This window comes from Tachypleus tridentatus, unplaced genomic scaffold (genome assembly GCF_004210375.1).
Source record: "Tachypleus tridentatus isolate NWPU-2018 unplaced genomic scaffold, ASM421037v1 Hic_cluster_2, whole genome shotgun sequence".
Taxonomy (NCBI): Eukaryota; Metazoa; Arthropoda; class Merostomata; order Xiphosura; family Limulidae; genus Tachypleus; species Tachypleus tridentatus.
Window position 1 is genome coordinate 14,315,664 of NW_027467782.1, and position 24,762 is coordinate 14,340,425.

A 24,762-nucleotide genomic window follows, 5' to 3' on the forward strand; every position below is an offset into this window, starting at 1 on the left:
TACAGTTTACGTAATTTTTAGCAAATTTCAGTATCTTGACAATACTTGAAAGACGAGGTCAAGGTTTTCTTAACTGCTACATGACCAAATACTCCATTCTCATTGAGTTTCCTTGATACTGTAGATCTGGTCACTTTTCTGTTATTTGGTACATGGTCGTTTATCTCATAGTTTGAGATCAACAAAAGTCTTCCTTCTGCTTCAAAGACTGCATAAACAAAGATATTAAAAAAACATCAGTATCATTTAATTTAGGTGTTCTACTTTTCCTTTCCCATTTTCAAATTTACACATCTCAGTCTCTTGATCTATGGTGTACTTGACAGTGTTTGGGAAGCATTTCAAGTCAGCAACAATTTGTCAGAGTCCAACAAACATCTCGTAAAGCTTTTACATAATTTCTCTGCTCCACTAACTATGTTCTGTGCTTTTTTGGAAAGTGTAATATTGTTGTGTATGCTGGTGGGTGTGGCAAGAGGTGTCTGATTTTCTATCTGATAGCTCTGTAACTAAACAAGATACAAAGCTATAAATATTTTGTTTCAGTGATGATGGTAATATAGTGAGTAATATATGTTAAATTTTGTACTTATAGTTGTGAATAAATTTGAAAAGGGGACAGTCTATAATAAAAACTGTCACATTTGTCACAGTAGGAGAAATTTGGGATTTTAAAGAATATTGCTTTATAAAAGTAAGAAACTAAAACTTATACTATTGTAAAATACAGATTTTTTAGCTACAATTTTAAGCTATACTAATTAGTAGAACGTAAAAAATAGTTTAATTAAATCCTGAATGCAAATCACTAAAATCCTCATGACACATGCAGTAAAGGATGTATGTGGACACAGCTAAATTGTGTATCATTCTCTACATGAGCAAGAACCTAATGAGGTATTCATTTGAACTTAAAGAGTTAATAAAAACTGCAATCATATCAATTGTCATGAAATTATAAACCTGTTAAAATTAGATATTTTGATTACTTCAATAGTTAAAAAATTGAATAATAAATATATGTTTGTTTGTTATTAAGTACAGAGCTAGATAATGGTATATTTTGTGTGTTGAGTTTTAGCTTCATTATTTATTTTTGACTTCAAGATTTTAAGCTTTGGCAATTTGAGAGAGGGGAGCTCACAAATCAAGGATCTCAAATTTGATTCCAATTAACATCAAAATTGCTCACTATTTGTTTGATATGACAAAACTACAAAGGCTATCTCTGCTGCTGCCACTCATTTTGAGTTACTGACTGGAGGAAAGACAAACAGCTAGCAACACGCACTGCCAACTTTTCTGGTTTTACTTGTACATACCATGATTTAAGAACACTGTATTAATCAGTTAATGAAGCAAGTCCAGTCTGATTAAAGTATTCATCTTTTCATTTTAGGTTCATGCTTTATATAGCTTACAACATATCTGTATTCCTTCAGCACATATGAATATCTCAACAACAGGATTTCAATGTGAATCTCATAACTCAGTGACAAAATATTATTGATCATAATTACAGAAGTGACTGGCTATAATGAGCAATTTGCAATTCTTATGGTGTGAAGCATAATTATAATTAATTATACTTGTCATACAACAGCAGTATTATACCTTTTGTACTTTTAATACTAAAATTCCCTATCTAGACCCTCTAGTGATTTTCAGGAATTAGAAAAGTGTATATCAAAAATATTTCAATAACAACAAAAAATTAAGTTTAAGAACATTCATTTCTGTAACATCTATAGTAAAAACAACGTAATAAATATTTAATATATAAATATGTAACACACTGTCAACAAATGATGTTTCATGCAATGAGTTGATGAAAACACAAATATTTATTTATAAAAACAATACATAACCTGCATAATTTCTTCTTAAAGAATTTACAAGAATATTACTTTACATGAATAAGACAGAGCAATTTCAATAAAACTTGAAAGAACTAATTCTTTTTTTTGATACAATAATTCATGATGAACAACGAAGACAACATTTTTTATTGCCATGTTCTTGACATTCACAGCTTTCAGTGCGCATTTGTCGTAAGGCCTAGAACAAGAAGAATAAAAATAATGTCACTGTCATGTGTTAAAGATTAAGGTTCAAAGTTCACCCTGAAATAATTATGGGTAGAAAAGAAGGAAAGTAAGTAGCAATTAAGTACATTCATGAGAAAACATTATCCAACAGTAATGTATTATCTAATGCAGGGTTCCCAACCTTTTGGCACTCGCGACATGAAAATGTAATTGATGAAATAAAATTAATGTTATCCCAAGCTACTTCTAACAATGCTACACGACTCCCCTGCCAAGGCTTTGCGATCCCCCTGGGGGGTTGCGACCCACCGGTTGGGAACCCCTGATCTAATGGTTGAGATAACCTTGTTAAAGAATGCCTGAGATCTTAACATTCAACACGTCGAGAGTTAGGGCATAATTAACATACTAGAAGAGTAAAATGAAACCAAAATATATTTAATAAACAAGTGTAATCTATAATGAAATTGATAACACATTCATATAGTTGTTATAAATTATCACATACCTAGACTTTACACATGTAAAAATACAGATACAATAAGTTACTCAAAGAAATGCAGCTATGTTTAATCAAGTGATATAACTGAACAATGGAATGTAAGCATTCACATGGATACAAGTTACTTATATGCATTCATATTTCTACATATATCATACATAATAAGGCTTAGAAACAGCAAAGTTGTAAAAGTATAAAATAGAGACACTATTAAACTTGTGGTAAGAAATCTCAATCATGAAGTTATCCTTGGTCTATAGACAGCATTAACTGATTCATGCACGTCTATCAAAATCATCTAAGAGGAACAGTCCAGTCCTTATTTAGCAGTAATTCTTGGGATTACCAATAACTTTCATTGAGTTCATATGCATATCAGAATCCAAAACTTCTAAATTACTAAATTATATAAATGCTAGAGTAAAATTATAGTGAGTCAAACACTGCCAGTCATCATAGCCATGTATTCTTCCTGCCAACCAAATCCCTGCTTCCCAGTAAGCATTTTCTTTTACTTGGTTTTATTTTCTTACAATGATTTTGTTAATCTTTTATTAAAAATGTTTCAAGTAATGAGAACCAGCAGATGCTTAAAAGTATAAGGTTACTAAAACAAAGTAGATAAGGAAGGGTCTGAATACATATTTCATTTATTATTTAAACCTTCACCTCTGTCTCATTTCCTTATTACTGTATAAATCTTCTGGGTTGGTGATCCATACACTTATCACAGACTGCATATCCAGTGATTTAAGTACTACTTGTAACATGGTAATTGCCTCACAATAATGTCTGTTACGATCCTACTAATAACACTGCACAACAAAGTTTTTGCTTCTTGAACACTGTTGGGTGTTCCTTATAGGTTTTTGGCTGTTGATCAAAAAAATCACATCCAAATTTGCCCATCATGTACCGTTTCATCAAAATCTTCAGTTTTGCTACAATGGAAAAATGATATCTGGGCAACTGGAATCCATCAATGCTTGCTGACTACTGTTGGACACTGCAACGTGATGCACGGACATTGAATACAAACGAAAATCAGGAGCAAAACACTTCTAATTATGTTGAACTTAATAGCATATTAGAAACATAAATGCAATTAAATACATTATTGCCAGTAAACAGTTAACTGACTATTTCTCAGAGTTCCAATGTGATGAAGCAAAACCAAAACTATATCTATGCATACCCACCAGGTATCTGCCACAATCAGCAACAACTTTTTGGAAAGCAAAACTTTTCAAAAAAATAGTTGTGCAGTGTAATTAATGTAACTTTAATAAATTAACAGAGAATTTATCTTGTTGGTATTGTTTAGCTATAAACAAAATCAATATGGAATCATATACTAGTGATAAAACTGCTCAATGTGTTATAAAAGAAAAGAAATTAGAAAATTTGAATTTTCAACTTAAAGATGCACCTTATGTACATAAGGGCTAAACAGCTAAGTCAAACACTTCCTATAACTCAAGTTCTGCTACTCACAATTTCAAGTTATCCACCCTCATAACCTGAAATACTAATTATTAGGCCATACAAAAGAGGTAATACTTATGCAGATATTTAAAAAACGAAATTTTCAAGTGTACATACATTAAGAATTAGATGACAGAAATCATCAATCCTTAGTAACAGAGTCAAAAACAGTTACTCAGAACTTTTGAACATACTGAAGGATATAATAGTAAAATAGAATGGACAATTTTTTGACAAAAATGTTTGATAACTTCATAAGATTTCTTTATAATGTACCTGATAGTTACTAGTATGGTATCCACTCATATACCATGACATCAGCATTGAAGCTAGAGCTTTGTCATCTGTGACACCATCATCATCCAGAGGAAAAGGTGGTAGTGGTGGAATATCTGGAATCTTAATTAAGTAAAATAGTAAGTTAGAAGCAAAAGTATCCATTACAAGTGACAGAAAACATTTAAGATAATCTTTTTTTTAAATTATTTTATGGACTTTAAAAAGGTTAGTTGTGTTGCACTCTTGATTTTATTCACTTAGAGTAAAGCTTTGAGCTATTTATGTTACCCAGCATGAAAGTAACTGCACAGCACTTAAGTCAGGCTAAGAGCTGCTCAATAATAACATATAATAAATCAACATTTTTATTATTTATGTCACAATTTTAAAATGTGAATGACAGTGTTATTAATTCTTAATAATTTAGTTTAGAATATCCTGCAAAAAAGAACACCTGGTGTCAACATCATTCCTGCTTGTTCTCGCATCACTTCTGAAGTGAATGCTGGTTTTTGCCTGCATGTGAATGTTGATTTTTGTCTGCATGTGCAGCTTTCGAATGGGAGACAGATGAACACTGAGGCAGACAATATGGTTCACAATATGTTCAAAGTTAATTTTAAACAGTAGCTTTTGTTTAGCTCATTTAACCATTTCTAGACAAAAGCAATGTCACTGATACCTTTTGGTTTTACTTCTCAAAGTAGAAACTATTTAATCAAAGTGCACGATATTTAGTACAAACACACTAAATAGTGGTATCTAGTATTGGCTTAAAATTTTCCTATAATTTGATGAGCATATGTATATGTATGAAACACAGACATCACATGAACACTGTTAAAGGCTCAATAAAGATACTTTACTATTGTTTTGATTTTTTGTTTAAAATTAAATTTTTACTAATTGAATGATATACTACAGTGTTATTGAGTTGCAATATTTATAAGTCTATCGTTCAGTGTACGATCGCAGTTAAACATATTCTGACGACTCAGATCTTTACTGGATATTAGTTTCTTGTTAATCCTGTTCAAACAAAATAAATAAATTAACACATTACTGCCTTTATTTGTGATAGAGAAAATGTTTTCAATTTGCAGAAGACTTAAGATTACTATTTGTTAGGAAAACAAATATAATATCAACCTTGTTGTGGTATTTAGTCAATAATGATAATAAATTTGTTAAGTAGGGGATATCTGTAAAACTTACAACAAATTTCTTTCTAGACAAAAGCACATTTTTAAGAATATGCAAACAAGGGTATTTGGAAGAGTTTTATCATACAAAATTAAGGGTAATTCAAAACTGTTTAACAAAATCAAAACAATGTGAATAAAACCAGGAAGTTTCATATTTTTTAAAAAGAGCATTGCTGAAAAATATTATAAAGACAGCACATAGCCAATTTTAATTTTTTTTTAATTTGGTTGCATAGATTGTAGGGAGCATGCACATATTAATTAATCAAACCTAGTTGATTAATGAGCCTATTAACTGATCAATTAGCAAATGCCATTTATCACACAGACTAGTCATGTTATCAGGATTTTAATAGCAAAAGAGGGAAGAATTCTTTAAAATAAGCATTTGTGAAAATTTTGAACACAAACTGGGTGGCATTCAATTGACTTTTGAAATAATCAAAACAAGTCAAATATATTTACAAAATATTCTTTTCACTATAGGAAATCACAATTTTATTTAAAACTTTAAACTATTTTTTCTTGGATACAACTGTGGCAATCACCAAACAAAGTTAAGTAAAAGAAATATTTTAAAATTGTTAATAATTGATGTCTTAAAAGGAATTTTACAGTTTAACTCAGATAACAAGAAAAATTTGTACTGTTAAGGAGTGTTTATAAAGCCTGATACAACTGTGGTAACCCATAGGGTAATATAAATGAATTATTTGCTGGTACTTTTGTGATAAGAGTAGAGAAAAATAATTTGTCTTATCAACTGCATTCTAAAGTAATTGAATCAGCCTGTGTGGACTTTGATGAAAGGAAACAATTATTTAAAGCTCTGGATACAACTCTGATAACCAACAGTGTAACAAACATTTGTATGTAAAAGTGACTTATTTTAAAATATTTTTAAAAGCAAGTGGATGTGTGCTATTTGTTTACTGTTGAAATTTATTGCCAACAAGTTCCAAACACCTACTGCAAAAAATCCAGTCCATACATACTTAAAACCTGATATATATCTTTTTCATTAAATGAGCAATGAATGGAAGAAAGGTAGCCACAAGTTCATATAAGTGATGTTTGGAAAAATGACTACTCAAATAAAAGAAAATATTACAATGATACTGTTCACTGATTGTTGGAAATTGTGTGCATTATATTGTAAATTCACTAATATATTATTAAGAAAATATTTACAAATTCTGACAAATGTGTGTAAAAAAAATGATGTTCACCACAGTGATGCCATATGTAAATTTCTCTGTTATTTGTATGAAAACATTTGCAAATTGTGGGATAACCTTGCAAGCTAGTAAACCAAATAACATATTAGCATAAACATATGTACTCTTTGTTTTTTGAGAAATTATTTAAGAACTGAGAGGTGAGTTTACAAATGACAAATGAGTGAGTCAGTTCAACATATATGGACTTACAAAAGATGTAGATGGTCCATGGAGTTGTTCAGCATACTGCCAAGCTGGACTGGAACCCTGTACATACAACTGAACAAAACGGTTCAAGCTTATATAAGTAATAAACAGTGACAATCTATATAAAAAAAAAGCAATGAAAAAATTACCTTGACTTATAGTTAGCTTTATTACAATAACAATTCAGTTATACAAATTTAGAAATATGTTTTTCTAGTTATAATTTTAATTGAGTTGTTTTGTATTTTGTGATGTCTATAAATGTTCTAAGTGTTTACAGTTGGAGTGATTTACATGCTGCATCTTAAGTTTTTGAAGACTTGGAAAAAATATATTTTAATATTGAAACATGTATCACATAGTTACTCTGTCACATAATGTGTCAGTTAATTAGTTAGTAAGTCTGTTACCATGTTCTCAATCACTTACTGAATTAGTGGAGGTTAAACAGCCAGATTTGATTTAGTACCACAGATAGGAAAGTTTATTTTATATGTGAGTTAGACCTATCCCTTAGTTATTGTTAGTTCATGAAATTATGTAAGTTGTAGAGATTGCAGCTAAAGAGATAATCACTTTTTTTCCTGTAAGCAGACTGGAATTAGTAATATTTTTACTAAGTAATAAAAGAAAACAACACACCAATAGAGACTGTTGCAATATTAGCATAAGGAATAATAATATTTTAGTGTAAATAAAATAGAATCAAGACTTCAAGATGACAGTGTATGTTTGAACCAAGATTAAAAACATGTTGGAAATCACAAAACAGTGGTAATAACGTGAAGAAAACGAGAACAAATAGATGTGAAATAAATTAACAGAAATTAGAATAAAGAGAAGGAAAATTAGAAGATCAAAAACACAAAAGGTAAAAACAAGAGAATTAATAACAAAAATAAATTTCATTAAAGAGAGTATTGGAAATGTGCAGGAGGATAATAAGAACAAGGCTGAAGTCGAAAATAAAATGAAATAAAAAACCACTACAATATGAGCTCTTTCATAAGGTGGGCTTTTCTTCTTCAAGGGCAAACTGGTGGTGTAATCAAATGAATGATATTTATATACAGAGAGGGAGTTTAGTGATATTATGAAGGTCATCCAGTTTTTCCAGGAAATGTTTATTTGTCTATAAATTATTGTAAGTGTCTCATTTCTTATACAACATAGCCAATGGCAGTAATGTCTGTGGAAAGGTGTTAGGGATATTTTAATTTGGAAATGGCTAAATATATGTGTATTTAAAACTATGCTTAGGTGTTTAAGTAAAATAAAGGTGACATCTGGAGACTGATTTAAAAATATATGTCATACTATTAATTTATAAAAAACAGATATGAAAAGTTATCTTAAATGAACAGCAAATTTTAGAAAATTCAGCTTTCATATTTCATAAAAAAATAAGGAAAGAACAGTTATTTTTATTTTTTTGACAGAGATAAAACCAATGAACAGAGATCACCAATTCCAGGAGCTAGATTAATTCTGAAAGGTTGAACAGTTTAGATTAGCAATCCAATAAGCTTCTTTTATTTCTCTATTTGCTTTAGTTCTGAAAATTCATTATTCACCAGTAAGTTCACAAGTGACCTGTAAAGACCATACCTGAAAACCTGTATGACATGCATGAAGTGACATAAATGATTGGATGTGAAACAGTTTCTTTGCAGGTTTTGTTTCCAGGCTTTAGAGATCCGTACCTGGTTCCAATCCATTCCATACTCTCACTATGGTTCTAAATAATGAATTTAGATGATACAATGTAAATGCAATTCACTTTCAAATGTTAAAACTTTTCTTACCTGAAAATGTATTTCAGAGATACCTACTTCTCTGCACCACAAAGAGTGAGTGATTTCCTTTACACACATAGTTATATAAGTTCTTGCACATTCTACAAGCCTTTAACAAAGCTCCCATTTCTACACATGCTAAGCGTTCTGTGCTAGTCTATAATATATAAAACTGTATAATAAATTACGCATAGTAGTTATTGAAAGGAAAAATGAAGTATATTGTAGGTTAAACCACCAACGATAAGATGTTAACTACAGAGAACTATATTTTTAATAATACATACTGATGTGGATAAAACTGTTGGGTAATACTTTCTTCAGGTACCTTTAGCTGAATAGTAAATGGAAAAGTCTTAAATTAAAGATTACACAATAATATAACAGATAAACACTTATAACAATGTTTAAAATGTTTAAAACAATACAATAAAGAAATTAGACTGTTTTTACATATAAAACAATATACATGTATATTATAATTTAAAAAAAAAATCCACAACTGAAAATTTTGTAAAAGAAATGAAAAATTAGTTGATGAAAGTTAAAAAAAACATAACTGAAAAATAATACATGATTAAATAAATGCATAATACTGTATAAAAATGTTTAAAAGAAGTTAAAGCAAAGAACAGAAACTTTAAAAAAAGCTAAAGCTTTCATTTATCCTATCAAGATATCTTTGAACATTTTAAAGTAATTATTTTGCAAACTAGTGTTAAGCCACTGGTTTATCTGTGTTACAGCTTACTGTGACCCCAAAATGTATGAACAATATGTTGGTTTTTTCCTATTTATAATTTTCTACAACACATGAATATGATGGAATATATGATGCATTTTTATATGTGGTTAAAATGATCCATTTTATTCACAGATTTTTTTCCTTATAACTTGTGTTCACTAATTCTCTATTATACTATTTTAACCATTTGTAATCATTACTGTACACATTTCTTTGTTAAAGTCATATAACCTTTGATGATTTAGAACATTTTCTTTCACAAATTTACTGTTCAACTACAGATAACTAAAGAAGGGCACTGCCCAAAGGGCTGTATCTACAATAGTATATATTAAAAAATAAATATATCTGTAGTAAATGTCATGTTGTCTTTGGTGGTTTAACTGATGACATACTTCTTTTGTTCTTAAAATGTAATAATAACTAACTATACTTTCACCAATAAGAGAGCAATACATCATCCATACTTAGTAATCCATACAAACATCTGCCTCATGAGGCAAACTAAATACACCAAAAGTGAAGGAAGAATGGGAGGTGGTGTATCAATCTGAAATACATTTACAGGTAAAATAAATGTTAACTTTAGAAATGTTACTAATCTTTTTTGCATCACTAAGAGCTAAATTCTCACCTTGAAATGGTGGAAAGAAATTACAATGATGAACTCTTTTCTGGAAACAGCACCAGGAAGGGAAAGCCCATGGGGTGTGATATCCATAAGGTGGGTAAGTTAATGGGGAGCATTTGTTGAAAGACTATGTCCATCTCAAGTTGAGAATACTCTTTGCCCAATAGAGGTAGTAGAGCAAAACATAATGCCATAGAAACCTTTTTTCTTTTTTTTTTTTGGATGCCAACATATCACTGAGATGGACAGAATGGCAGACTGTTCAACTAGTCATCACCACCCACTGCCAACTCTTGAGCTACTCTTTTACTAATGAATAGTGGGATTGACCGTCACATTATAACGTCCCCATGGCTGAAAGGGTGAGCATGTTTGGCGCGATGGGGATGCGAACCCGCGACCCTCAGATTACGAGTCGTATGCCTTAACACGCTTGGCCATGCCAGGCCCTGGTGAAAAGAACACAATTTTATTTTTAAACTAAAATACCTTTAAAATGAAACTAGAAGTGTAATTTTAGCAGTTATCTCTTGGAAAGAATGATGTTACTACAAGTAATCTTTAGTATTTTAATTAATAATTCCAATAATTATCATTAATTTTTATAGATTTCAGTTTCAGAATAATGTTACACATACTTCTGCCAGCTTTAAGTACAATACTAAATATTTAAACATTTTAACATGCAAGTATTAAGTTATCTGAAGGAAAAAAACTTATTCTGTGCAATAATTAAAAGGATTTCTTCAATTCTTAAAAAAGTATTATTTTGTACAAGATAAAACACACAAAAAAAAAAATGTGTGGAGCAACCAGTGACATCAAAGCTGTCTACTTCCATTGGCACTGAGACTAAATAGTTGTAAACAAAATGGGAATAACCCTAAAAGAACACAGTCAAAGGTTGACAAATACTACATAAAGTTTAGATACAAAAATCACTGTGGCAGAGTTTAGAAACAAAGTATTTTTGTATTTATACTGTTTACAATACCATGCAATACTTTTAAAACATTCACTTATGATATCTTTCATGGACACACATATATTCATTACAATATATTACATAAAACAATAGCTTGTTCTCAGGCAATTATAATACTGCTTTAATACTATAATACTATTTTATGAATTTATGTCATTATGTTTGGTATTAAATTTTAGATTATACTGTAAATGTTCATATTATACATTATTTGATTTCTTAATTTAAAAAATAAATATTAAAAAAACACTTTTAAACATTGATTTCTGTGTGTCACAAGGTATGTTAAATGCAGCATTGGTTCAGATTGGGTGTCCAAGTACGAAGCTTATTGTTTTGTACAAATTAGGGAACTCAAATTACTGATACTGAGAAGCTAGAATATGATTTGCTGATATATCATTCATATACTGAATTAAACACAGTGGCTCTACTCACCTCTTCCCATTTTTGAAAACAGGTCCTTATATGCACTTACATCTTGTGAATAACCAATCAAAAGCTTAAAATATCCCTCAAGTAGTTTTCTCAACCATTTTCAAGTATTACTTTGTGCTGGTAAGTTGGGTCTTTAGCCTGTTTGAAATTTCATATTCTTTAAGACCCAAATACAGCTTAGTTACTACACTTGATAAATTATAATGGTATCAATATAGTAATTTATAAATTTTTGGTTATTCAAATGTATATATATATAAAACCTTTAAAAAATTATTTAATTTCTCATCTTCCACGTGTGAAGTTTCTTAAATCTTAGCAACATAAGGCAAAGAGCAACTCAGTACAAAGGTTGTAACTGGAAGAGATAATTGTTTGCTTTACTTCTTTATTTACAGTTATATATTTTACAAAAGAAATAAGTTTAAAAAACATATTTGTTAATTGTAGTAATGATAGTACATATATAACTGAAAATACTAGCCCACTAAAGCTCATCCAAGATAGGTAACTTTGTGATGACTAAAGGTCAGTTTTATGCTCTTGGATACTGTAAAATGGGTGCACATGTGCTGCATCCTTGTAGCTTCTGTGATGTAGGTTAGCAATGACTTAAAGGTCAATATAATAAATATATATAAATGTATAATGTTATACAAGTCTTAAATTACTGACTGAGTATGCATATTTTACCTCCACATCAATGTTATCAGCAAAATAACCTTGGGCTGCAAGTTCCTGCTGTGCTCTTGCATGCTTTCCTTGAGATGCAAGAAGATCTCCAATCCAAACTTCTTCCTCATTACCATACCCTAGAAAGTGAACAACACATGTCCCTTCTTGTTCATTAGTACTCATAACACATGTTTCATAGAGAAGTCAATCTTCAGAAAATATTGCCTGACAGTAGTCTCCCAATTTATAAAGTAACAGTATATATGTTTACTATCACAATCTTCTTATATATATCATAAGCTTAATAAAATAGAGAAAACGTATTTCAAACTTTCTTTAGTGAAGAAAGTTTGAAAATAATTTTTACCTTACGCTTCTCTCATAAGACATATTTGAACTTTTAACTCAAAACTCAAGCTGAAACCATTTATCATAATTTAATTAAAAACTGAACAGCTGTTAGATTATGTAACACAATATGCAATTCTTCACCTTTGTGAGAAATGTTAAAAATTAAACTGATAACCTTAACATGAGGATTAAATGTAGGCTATCATATTAAAATATTATTAATATAAATATATAAAGCAGAAGTGTGATTCACTTGTATGTCTGTTTATTCTACATACACTTTTTGCCAGTTTCAACTAAAGTTGGCTTGTATCTATATGCCCCCTCCAGGAACTGCCATAGGAGAATTGTGTTCATCTAATTAAGATGTCAGACACAAACGTAACCAACTCATATTTATCATGTTAACCACATCTAAAACCTCCTTGCTGGGTACTGACATTTGCTTGAAGGTAAGGCAAGGATCATCACAGTCATTTCAGGCCCTAAAATCATGGATGTGAGGTAAACACAGACTCCAGGGCATGATACAGGATTGACCCAGAAATCTGGAAATGTGTCATCCTGTATTTCCTGGAAGCTCACTGCAAGCAATAAACTCCTGTCACTGTAGGATTGTGCCAAAACATTCAAAGGTCAGTAACATCCATATCTCATGAGAGAATGAGGGAGTGCCCAAGACAGAAACAGAAATATAATTGTTGAAGTAGTAGATAGCCATTAACTATTGGTTAGTCAAGAAATTAGGAAATTAATATCGCATTTTTGACGACCTAATAAGCCTAGTGTCGGGAATCATGCAGACTTTTTGAAGGCAGCAGCATAGCATATTTAAAGCATCTTAATTGAAAATCAGCATAGCATATTTAAAGCATCTTAATTGAAAATGGAGAAACAAAGAACCGATACATTTTTCACTTTTTAAAAGGAGAGAAAGGTAGTAAGGAAATGACTGACTTTAAGATGAAAGCAGTAATAAGCTGGGGTTAGCAGCAGCAGATGAAGAAGACAGCCAAATAAAGAAATCTTAAAATGAAGCTCAGTCACTATTGGTCGTTCAAAACCTGACCTAAGAATAAAGATCAATTTCTACATTTTCAGTAACAAAAATGGGGGAAAGGGCAGCATATTTTTTATAGCAACTGGTATAGTCAGTTTCCATACGTAGAGTCCACAAAAAAGTGGATACTGTATTATTTTGCTTCACAAAGTCGTTCCGTAGAACCATGTTTTGTAGTTATTGTTTCCAAAAAGAGTGGAAATATGCTAGGCATAAATTGAAAGTCAATGTAAATACCAAATAAACTTGTAAAGCTTTGCTTCACTTTGGCACCACTTTAAATGTAGTTCAAAATACGGGTTTGATGCCGCAAAACTGCTGCACAGCAGTCTATATGGGTCAAAATAAGTACTTTGTTAGACTTACGGATATTAATCTGTCCAGGCAAGGTTTAGCATGGAAATCTGATAGAGCATGAGGCAAATGATTCTTTAAATAAATGCAGTGGTATTGAACTTAAATGAGAATAGGATTTAGTTAACTTCAAAAGCAGCAAACGGAAAATGCAAAATATAGAAGCAAAGAAATACACAATTTTACCAAAGCTACTGAAACTGATTTACAGTTACACATTTATTTTAGTGCTTGCATACGTTTCCGTTTGATACGTGTGACGTATATTGCTGGACGCGTATCGAAATTTTGCCCGTTCACCAAGTTTGTAGAAGAGTCAGGAATAAAAATCAAGAATCTCTCCTAAAAGTATATTAACCGACGCGCAGAGAGAGAGAAAGAGAGAGTGAGAATGGATTAGTGGTCAGGTACAGGTCACTAAACTAAGTCTTGTAAGCTATAATTGTGATAAACGCTTATTAGTAGGAAAACAGACGTTCCACTTGGAACGTTTATAGATTTAACTCTACGATCCGTTCAACTTCGGAGTTAACTTCGGACGTTAGTATTTCTTTCTACAATATTTCTAGATATTTTTCTCTGGAAAATAAGCTTGTAAACCGCGATGGGCCACAAAGTATAGCTAGTATTCCCGTCAAGTGAAGTAAGGGTATGTTTACGAACATGAATGGTTTGTGCTTTGTGGACCTGTCGTAGATAAAACAGTTATAGACCAGGTAGAAGACTATGGTGTTTGCGAGATTGTAAAATTCTGTATATAATCGTGTATTAACTATCTGCAACAAGGTAATAAATTGTACTTTGTATATTGAAATGTGTTAAAAAAAAAAAAAAAATGTATGCATGGATCTTGTTGGCGAATACAAATTTGCTACATTATGAAATTCAATTAACTTCTAATTTAAAATTCCCAGCTATTTGAAATCATAATTCCAAACATACGTGGTGTAATAAATCTGATACAAGTCCGAAATAAATACGTAACACTACGGTATGTGTAACAACTGAGCCCGGCATGGCCAGGTGGTTAGGGTAATTGACTCGTAATCCGAGGGTCGTGGATTCGAATCCCCGCGACAAACATGCTCGTCTTTTCAGCCGTGGGGGATTTATGTGATAGTCAATCCCACTTGGTAAAAGAGTATCCCAAGAGTTGGCGATGATCACTAGTTGCCTTCCCTCGAGTCTTACACTGCAAAATTAGGAACGGCTAGCGCAGATAGCCCTCGTGTAGCTTTGTGCGAAATTTAAAAAACAATCGACTGAAGAAGTTGCCAATAATGTAAGTAAGGCAAAGTTCAAGGTATTAATATACTACTCGGCGATTTATTGTAAAATCTCCAAACTGGATCTTGCTAATGCCATAGTAAACTACGTGAAGCAAGCATTTCGTTAGAAAAATCAAAATTGAGATGAAATTGTCACAAATTAGATTTGTGTAATTTTTGAAATTTTCTCCCAACAGAAAATTTAAATAAATAAATAAAAGAAGAAAGAAAGAAAGTCCCAGAGCAACAGAATGAACCAAGCAGAGAACGAAAGTTAATGACTGAGAAAGCTCCTCTTTTGAAGCAGAAGAACAAAAGATTCTATTTAATGATAGTCTTTGTTGCAACATTATAGTCGAGTCTTAATTTGACTTGTATATTAAAACAACAGGTCAATGATAAACAAAAAATCTTATTTTGTAAATTTTTAGTTTAAAGGGGACCAAGCCAAGCTGGCTAAATATTTAAACATTAGCCTTGTACAGTACTGTATATTAGGTGCAAGTTACAAAATGTTTTGGAAAAAAAAAACAGTATTGGAATGACAAACAATAAATTTTATGAAGTACAAAGTCTTAAATTTTAAGACCAAGAAGTCTGTTAAGTGGTTCGTTTAAATGTTGGTTTAGTAATATAGTAAATCGTTTGTCTGTATTAAGTTCTCAAAAACTCACCAGTACAATACACAGAATCAGCTACAGTAGTTATGCGGCTAACTCTAACTCAATCACTATAGTGATTTGAGAAACTGCTACAAAAACAAACCCAAAATCTTTAACTTAGTTCCACACTTTACTTGATAAGCCCCCCCCCCTAACAAGTTACGTCTTTAATTTCGTTCCGCTCTGCGATTTTACGAAACCTACATGATCATTTAAGGAAAATCTTTGCAGATGAGAAAACATCTTAAAATCAATACGAATATTCCTAATGTTTGCAGTATACAGTGTCAAACATCACCAATCAGATATTAGTAATAGGGTTTTAAAACTACTGATGCATGAAAGTGAAAATTTCTATAAAGCGAAGTTCCATTTGTTGGTTTATCTAAAATTAGGCAGAGGTGCACATGGTTAGATTATGGTAATTTTACTTATTTAAAAAATAAATTACTGTTTCACACTAACTGATCCCGTAGAATGCAGGATGAAAATATGAAAGTAAAATTAGCTACTAATTATTTCTTAACAACTAATTTAGTTACTGAAAGATGTTAAGTAATACTATTCGTATTAAGTGTGCTGCGTTTAGTCGAAAAAGCGTTGTTCTAATCAATTGTCTTTTGAGCATTTTTTTTTTTTTTTTAATTTCGCACAAAGCTACTCGAGGGCTATCTGTGCTAGCCGTCCCTAATTTAGCAGTGTAAGACTAGAGGGAAGGCAGCTAGTCATCACCACCCACCGCCAACTCTTGGGCTACTCTTTTACCAACGAATAGTGGCACTGACCGTAACATTATAACGCCCCCACGGCTGAAAGGGCGAGCATGTTTGGCGCGACGGGGACGCGAACTCGCGACCCTCAAATTACGAGTCGCATGCCTTAACACGCTTGGCCATGCCGGGCCTAGAGCATTAGAAAGAACTAAAACCAAGCAACAACACCCTAAAGGAAGAACGGGTGGTAATAACTAACCCGTGTTGGTATGTTTGGAGTTTATTTCAGAATTTCTGAAGCAGAACCCCAACCAACGTAAAACTTAGAGATAAAGCTGATGTACAGCTATTACCCTCCATCAATCACATAAAATTTAAAAAGGAACATAGAAGGAAAGAAGCGATAGTCATTTTCGTCTAAGCTAGCAATCATTATGAAAGAAGCTGTTCAACTTCGTAATCTTTCCTGGTTACGAATTTGGCACTAGTCCCAGTTTAAAATCTTGGAAAAAGGACTATTGTGAAATACTCTGAAGAAACCAAACTACTTCAGAACGTAAGTAAATAACATTCCAAAACGGTTTACCAATATTAAATTTTAATTTCAAGTAATGTACTTGTTTCTCTAAATACAGTCATATTAAGATATGTATGTATCAGTACAATTCGAAAAAATGTATAGATCTATCCATATAAACATACAGTAGCAGAAACGACGCCTTAAGGACGGCTGTTTGTGGTAGTAAGTAGTAATCGCAATATTGTGAAAAGACAAAAGATGTACTTTTCTTCGAAATACTGCGCTGGAAAATGTTTGGATTGCGCTGCTTCGTCATGCCCAACAAGGTGATTCAATTACAGGTGTGAAAAACGGGGTTAATTCTAGTTTAGTAGAATTCAAAGTTACGCCAACAGAGATAGAATCTTCGGGTCTATTCCTAACGAAAGTCGTGTTCTTATAGTGAAAAGTACGTAAAGTTCTGTTCCGTTATAAAGTGGTCCTTACAATTATATTTATAACGGGTGACTCTTGAAAACCCAGGGAGAATTTTTGTTTGCGGTACTATCCAAGAGGTAACCTTCAGTGATTGCAGCACTTAAACTTTTAGGTAGAATTAGAGTAAACTGACTTAAAATCTTCAGTTCGCTTTTTTAAAGCATTGGCTATTTGTGTGCGACAGAAATACCCGATTTAATTTTTACTCAGTATTTCCACCAGCCTGCCTACCTTCAAACTGAAATGTTCAGGTGAGATTAGTGTAGATTATTAGTTCGAACTAAAAAATTTATACTTGGAAGAAAAAGTCAGCCCACTAAGATTACTGTAACAGATTTACTGTTGTGCATTTTAGTACCTACGCTTGTTACTTTATAGTTTATTTTTGCATGTGACATATTCACTGTATTGCGTAATACCACCTGTTCCCGAAATCTCTAGAGAATTCTTGAAAGTGAGAATCAAAAACATGTTTACGAAACCGCACTGATCATTGAAAATTAAAAAGAAACTCACGTGATTGGTATATAAAAATTGACGCGCCGAAAAACTGCATTATTACTGCACAGCTAAAGTCAGTATACTACATGCTAGGAAGCTATAATTGTGATTAACGCCTAATAATCGTAAAGTTACAAAACCGGACCAGGGTTAGATTTCGAGTATTACAAACTGTTCACTGAATAACTTCGGATGTTAGAATTTCTACAAGGACATTAAATATTATCATCGGTAAAACTCAGCTACGTGAGGCGTAACAAACAATTTGCTCGTCGTGGACCTGGATGGACGATAAGAGTTCTAGAGCGGATACAAGTTTCTGTATTGTTAGTTTGTAGAACTGTTGTATATGAAGTCAAATTTGCCAATAATTAGTATAAAAGTATTATTTTTGTTTGTATATTAAAAATGTGTTAAAGAAAACTGTGTGTATCAATCTCATTCGCAAATACCATAAAATTGATAAATATTAACAGTTAATTAAATTCAAATTTACAGTTGAGTTAGTAATACGTAACGTACATAACGTAGTAAATCGTAGGCTCATCCGAAATAAAAACATAAGTAATATTGCAAGAACAAGAGGCAGTTTTAAAATGAAACCCACTTGAAATAAAAACGCATCTCTTAACCTGAAAATTACCTAGGAAGGTCGAAAAGTTGTTCTCTCCTTATCAATAAGTAAGTATTAATACTTACCAGCCGTTCCGAGATGCGTTTTTGGTTTGTATACTTGTTAAACACAGACAAGCGTAAAGACGCAATAACGATTTTGAAAGGTTTAATTCTTTTTAACCATTAACTATATTAACACTGAAAATATTTAGATAGTACTCTAAATAATTAGAGTACACATTTGTTAGCAAAATCAAACCAGAAACAAAAATGGTATGTAGAGTTTCGTTTAACACGTTAACTGCTTATACAATGCATTTGGGATTATAGTAAGAAAACTTGAGTTCAGCATTCACTTTAAAGACTAAAAAACATAGTTGTGTGTAAGCGTAAAGTTACAAATGAGTTGATCTGCGTTGTACCTAAGGAGATGTATAAGCCGACTTTTTACCAAGATTTATTGCTAAGGAATATGGGCGAGGATTAAGGATAAAAGTTGAAGTGCTTGTAGTCAATAACCAGAAATGCTAATGCTCGTAGGTATTTGCAACCGTAATAAGGTTTGTTTTTGAACTTCGCGCAAAGCTACACGAGATCTATCTACTCTCCGTAACAACTTAAGTATTTGCCTTAAAATACTCACGAACACGTTAAGATAAAAACGATTGTTTGTTGAATCGTGTGGTGCGGAATAGTTATCACCACAATGTAAGATAAATTACGTAATAATGCGGTTTGTTTTTACGACGATTCTTCTATTCCAGCTTTTCTGAAACGAACTTTTAAAAAGTGAATTTTCTGCAAGCTTACCAGGATAGAAAAAATGGTAGAAAACGAATCTTGCATTGTTATGCGAAATAGCCGAATGCTTCTTTCTATCAAGGTTATCAAGTTTGAGGCAAGTAAAACATTTTGTAAAAAAGCCTTATTTACAATTCAGAGATTTTTGCAAGCACCAATTCCTTTGTTATTATTACATTTTTTTTATTATAATTTTACTAGAACTTAGTTTGAGTAATATTGATAATTATTTTAATTTATAGATTATTTAAATGTGCCTTTCATTAGTTATTGAAGTATTTTGTAACCAATAAATTCAAATTTACAGTTGAGTTAGTAATACGTAACGTACATAACGTAATAAATCGTAGGCTCGTCCGAAATAAAACATACGTAACATTGCACGCTGATACAGTGATAAAATTCAAATATTTAAAACATTTTACTTGCTCAATATAGATATTCTAAACTGGGTTCATTATGTTTTATTATCTAAAAAGTATTTAACATTTACATTTTAAATTTCAAATACAGTTTATGAAAGTGGCCTGTTTAATTATTTTCACTGAACTAGGACTTAAAGGTGAATTTTCAACACATTTAATAATTGCCTTAGAAATTGTACTTGGTTAGGTATAATTCCTGTGTGGTTATCACATTTTTAAACACTTTAGTTTTTGAGTAAAAAATGAAACAAAATATGCGGGTCCTCGAACTCAGGTTCCTCTCCGTCGTTCGGCTGTTTCCGTGACGTTTTACAACTATGATGTAATAGTTGCCAAACACGCTTCGTTGCGCGCCGACCATTTTGTTCCTTTCAGTGCTGGTGTTTTATATAAATCTATCGGTGCTTTTTTCGGATAACATACTTTGCAAGATTATTTTTTGTCTTGATATTGCTACTTTGTTTTATGTTAACATGGTTTACTGCGTTGCTTATGGTTGTAAAAACGGTTCGGCATCGGGTAAAAGCTTCTTTTCGTTTCCGTGCAAGGAGAAGGAACCGGCAAGGTGGCGACAGTGGGTGCGGATGGTCAATAGGAAGAACTGGACACCTTCACACCATGCAAAGCTTTGTCAAAATCACTTTGAACGCTCATGTTTTGTGTCAGATCCCACTGTTTTGGATTCCGTGGATGTCAAGCCAGGCAGGTTGAGACTGAAAAAAACCATCTTTCCTCGTTTAGAGCTGAGGACTGATCTCAGCCTGCTGCGTACAGGTTCCACCCCTCTGAAGCCATCTCTTGCCATCAAGAAAACAAACTTAAAGGTATGTGTGCAGTATAAAGCGATAAACAATAACTGGTACTTTATAAATTATTATATTATACAAGTTTTTGAAGAATGTAACTGGACATACACATTTCACATTTATGAGCGTGGTTTGCATTTGTGGCACCTGAAAGTCAGTGAAACCTTGATTTCCTAGTCTAGACAGTGGACAAATCTATCCCAAATAGAGTATATTCCAAGTTTAAAAGCTGGTAGATCATTCTGTAGATGTTTTTGTATAATTTTTAAATATGGAAAAGTTTGAAGAATTCCATTTTTTAAATTTAACATTAAGATAAATTGAAATAAAATTGTCTTAAACATGTTGAATCAATCAAGTACATGTTATGTATATGATCTTATATCTTCAGCTTTTAGAGGAAAGTGCTGCTGATGACATGGTACCTACTTCTGTAGAGGAAGTTGTGATTCAGCCCACCCCTGATGATGACTGCCAAGACTCTAGAGCTGACTCATTTCAGAGTGAGTCTGTTCAGACTTTAAGTATATCATGATTATTAGATTAAACATTCATAAGTTGCAACAATTGATGTATAATTTTATTTACATTAATTTGAATCTAACCGTGAAAGAATGTTATTATTTCAATACCTAAATAAAAAACCTATTGTTTTAGTCTATCCCAAGTATTCCAAGAGGGGCACATACTGACTTGTATTCGGTTTCCAGAGGTGTACAGGTATTCCCATCTGGCTTGAAGACTGTAGCTACCCAGACAGAAAATCTTCCAACAATAGATTTTGCTTGTGGTACTGGTAAGTTAGTTTGAATATGAATATGAAATTTTCATTCATGATTTAACAATATTCAATAGTCAGATTAGTCTTGTTAATATTATTTTGATTATTTATTATAAACTATTGCTGGTAAACAGTACATTGTTTACATGTAATTCTTTCACTGATTTTTGCAGAATCATCACCTGCTGCTAAGAAGTCCTCTGTATCACAAGTGACAGATGCTGATGATACTGATAATGTTCATATGAGTGATAATGAAGGTGCTGATCCTGACTAGAACTTGTCAGATCTGTGTTAAAAGTAACTGTTCTAGATTCGTTCAGAGTAGGTTCGAACTGATATAGCGCTACTCGACACTGTTCAGAACACAAAGTCAAAAATACTCCGCCACTGTTCTCTTTATGCACTAGCCATGTTTATTTACATTCAACGCGCTGGCGGTATGTTTGGCAACTATTACGTCACAGCACTTCCTAGCGGCAAACGTAAAAACTAAAACGTTCGGATTGCCGCTCGGAAAGGGCTCTTTCTGCACCAAATTCTATGTTTCATTTATTAGCACATATTTTTTATGAAAAATGTGAACCTGCAAAATTAATCAGTATGAGTAGTTCTTTTGACTGCAAAGCTTTTTCTGTAAAATTCACTTTTAATCTAAATCTAATCGGAGATTCATGAAGACACCAGACAGGTAGTGTAGATGTAATAGTAAAGCTTCTAAATATGTTTATCAATGTTGTTTAATAGATTTAGAATATTTTGCTTATTAGATTGTGGTAATTCCATATATAGGTCCTTTGAGTGTGACAGTTTATTTAATTTCTAAAGTTACCAGTAACACGTTTCTGCAAAACTATTTTCACACTCTAAATAATAACTACCTAGATTTAGTTAACTTACTTGTATGATATGGCCCAATTGGAACTGAGCATTTATAACCAACTATAGGTTCAGTTTCTACAAGGTTTTATATAATATAAGGTGAATAGTTTTGCAAATGCGCAAGTCGTTTAACACTTAAGTTGCCAAATGTGAAGTCTTAATCTGCAGTTTTTTAAGGCTTGATAAATCATTAACTTGTTAATGGTATTTAATTGTGTGTAAATTCTGGTTCAGATTATCATTTCTAAAATTAAATTTAAATATGTTAATTAATGCTCTTATTTTAGGAAGATTAAGTTAAACCTTTAAAATTTACGTATTTTTATTCTAGTATTAGGGCACCTAAATTACTGCAGAATCCTAAAGAAGTACATTTATTCTTTTTTTAGTAATAGTTATCCATTTACTGCATCATTTTTAATCATTACTTAAATTAAAATATTAATTTAATTTAAGCCATAATATAAATGCTCCATCTTAACATATAGAAATTCTCGTTGTAGTTTACAATCTTCATTAAGAATTTTCAATAATTACTTTAAACGGAAGAGGATGAATTCTAAGATGATTTAATTTTATGGAATTCATTAAGTTGCTTTTAACTTAAGATCTATCGAGGTTGGTAGGTAGGTATTTCATGTTTATTGGCACAAAGTTACAAGGCTATCTGTGCCAAACAAAATGTAGTACACTATAATGGTATAGGAAAATGAAGGTAAGAATACATAAAATATGTAAAATTAAGACCTACCAGGAAGACTGAAGCATTAAGTTTAAACTTGCTGTCTGTTACCTGAAGTTGGCTTTCCAGTCCTGGGTTAAGGTCAAAATAAGATTAAAGCGTGTAAAAGAAATCATGCTAAAACAGTATATAGTCCAATAAAAACCTTAAATTAAGTTAAAAAGACCAATGGCTCTTACAAATGTTAAAACATGGGTGAAGCAGCCAGTATCACCTATGACATTAGCTAATGACAAGGGCAAAACTACCTTAAAAATATGTTTAAAATTGCGTAGTCGTTCTTGGTTGTAACGACATGATAAAATATATACAATTGTGACCCGAGTGTCACACAGACCACACATTGCAGCATCAGTACCAGATAAAAGGTAGTGGCGAGTTAAAAACTGACTAATGCTCCTCCCTTCGATCTTTAGAGAAACAAAATGGCCAAAGAGCTAAAGAAGGCTTAACTTGAGAGAGATTATTATTTCGTTGCTCACTCCAGGTCGACTACCAACTGGCATACAGTCGGGTTTTGATAACTGGACCATAATCCATGTATGGAACAGGGACGGTGGTGAGAGAGCCAGAGCAGATGGACTTTGCTGCTCTGTTAGCTATCTCATTCCCAAGAATACCAACATGACCTGGTATCCAAAAAACTGGACAGAGATAATAAAGATGGGTCAGTTTGTTTTGGATATTGATAAGAATAGGATGATAACTAACATGGAATGATATCAGAGCCAACAGACAGTTGAGTGAATCAGTATAGATCGTACAATTTGCATATTTTCAATATGAGTCAGGGCAAAAGAAATGACATCAATTCGGCCGTAGGCGGGATTCTGTGTGCTACACACGAACTGTAACAAACCATGGTAGGACCAAAAGTCACCTGATTTTGAACCATCTGTATATGGAATTGGATGGATTGTTTGAAAGACGTTCAGCAAATAAAGAGCGATATTTCCAATTGGGAGTACTGGCCTTCCTCAGATGACTCAAAGATAGGTCACAGTTACTGTCCCCAACAGTAATTAGCCATGGTGGAATAGGCCGAACTGTTGATACTGCTATGCTAGGTCAAAGATATCCAATGTTTCCGATTGTGTCCGAATATGAAGGCTAAAAGGAACAATGGCAGATTTTCTATTATAGAAAAGTGTGGCCCAATGAGGATGGAAAACACAAAACCAAGTGGATGCTGTGGTAAAGAGCGAAGTTTGGAAGCATATATAAAAATGGGAGTTGCAAATGGTGAATAGACAGAGGGGGTTGATGGGACTCCACATACAAACTTTGGACTGGAGAAGTACGAAAGGCCCCAGTGCAAAACCAAAGCCCCTGATGGTGGATAGGATCCAGCATTTTAATTGCTGAGGTTCTGGCAGAACCATGAACCATAGATCTATAGTCAAGTTTGGATTAGATAATGGCACGATAAATTTTAAGCATGGAGTATCGAGTTGTTCCGCAAGAGGTGGAAGAGAGGACAAGGAGGATGTTCAGTGCTCTTATACATTTGACATGAAATTGTTTGATATGTGAAATAAAGTTTAATTTACAGTCAAATAAGACCTAAGAACTTTGCCTCAGGAAGTAC

The 24,762-nt window shown here is 32.3% G+C and overlaps 2 protein-coding genes across 10 annotated transcripts in view; one reads left to right on the plus strand and one right to left on the minus strand.

Annotated features, from left to right (window-relative positions):
- The window catches only part of LOC143242875 (uncharacterized), a 101,682-nt gene that overhangs the window by 49,131 nt on the left and 27,789 nt on the right, over positions 1-24,762 (plus strand). For 3 of the 6 annotated variants that reach the window (XR_013023352.1, XM_076486476.1, XM_076486478.1), the window contains exons 1-4: positions 20,649-20,787; positions 21,161-21,272; positions 21,427-21,565; positions 21,724-21,810. The exons of 2 other annotated variants lie outside the window; for them this stretch is intronic. Coding sequence is in view for 3 of the 4 variants with exons in the window: in XM_076486476.1 (XP_076342591.1) it covers positions 21,234-21,272; positions 21,427-21,565; positions 21,724-21,810 (265 nt within the window). In the remaining variant the exon portion in view is untranslated. Of the gene's footprint in view, positions 1-16,570; positions 17,181-20,648; positions 20,788-21,160; positions 21,273-21,426; positions 21,566-21,723; positions 21,811-24,762 lie in introns of those variants that run through there. One more of the 6 variants, XM_076486477.1, reaches the window with a different exon arrangement.
- Positions 1,826-13,906, minus strand: LOC143242876 (survival motor neuron protein-like). Of its 4 annotated transcripts, none has more exons than XM_076486480.1 (5): positions 12,846-13,901; positions 12,235-12,353; positions 6,950-7,018; positions 4,312-4,434; positions 1,826-2,058 (listed from the first exon to the last, which is right to left on the minus strand). In XM_076486480.1, the coding sequence occupies exons 1-5, from the start codon at positions 12,922-12,924 to the stop codon at positions 1,978-1,980; spliced, it is 471 nt and encodes a 156-aa protein (XP_076342595.1). In that variant the 5' UTR covers positions 12,925-13,901; the 3' UTR covers positions 1,826-1,977. The 4 variants fall into 4 exon arrangements, with proteins under 4 accessions (XP_076342595.1, XP_076342598.1, XP_076342597.1 ...); XM_076486482.1 differs by having other exon boundaries at positions 2,013-2,123; positions 12,846-13,903; XM_076486481.1 differs by lacking the exon at positions 1,826-2,058 and adding an exon at positions 3,264-3,556 and having other exon boundaries at positions 12,846-13,906.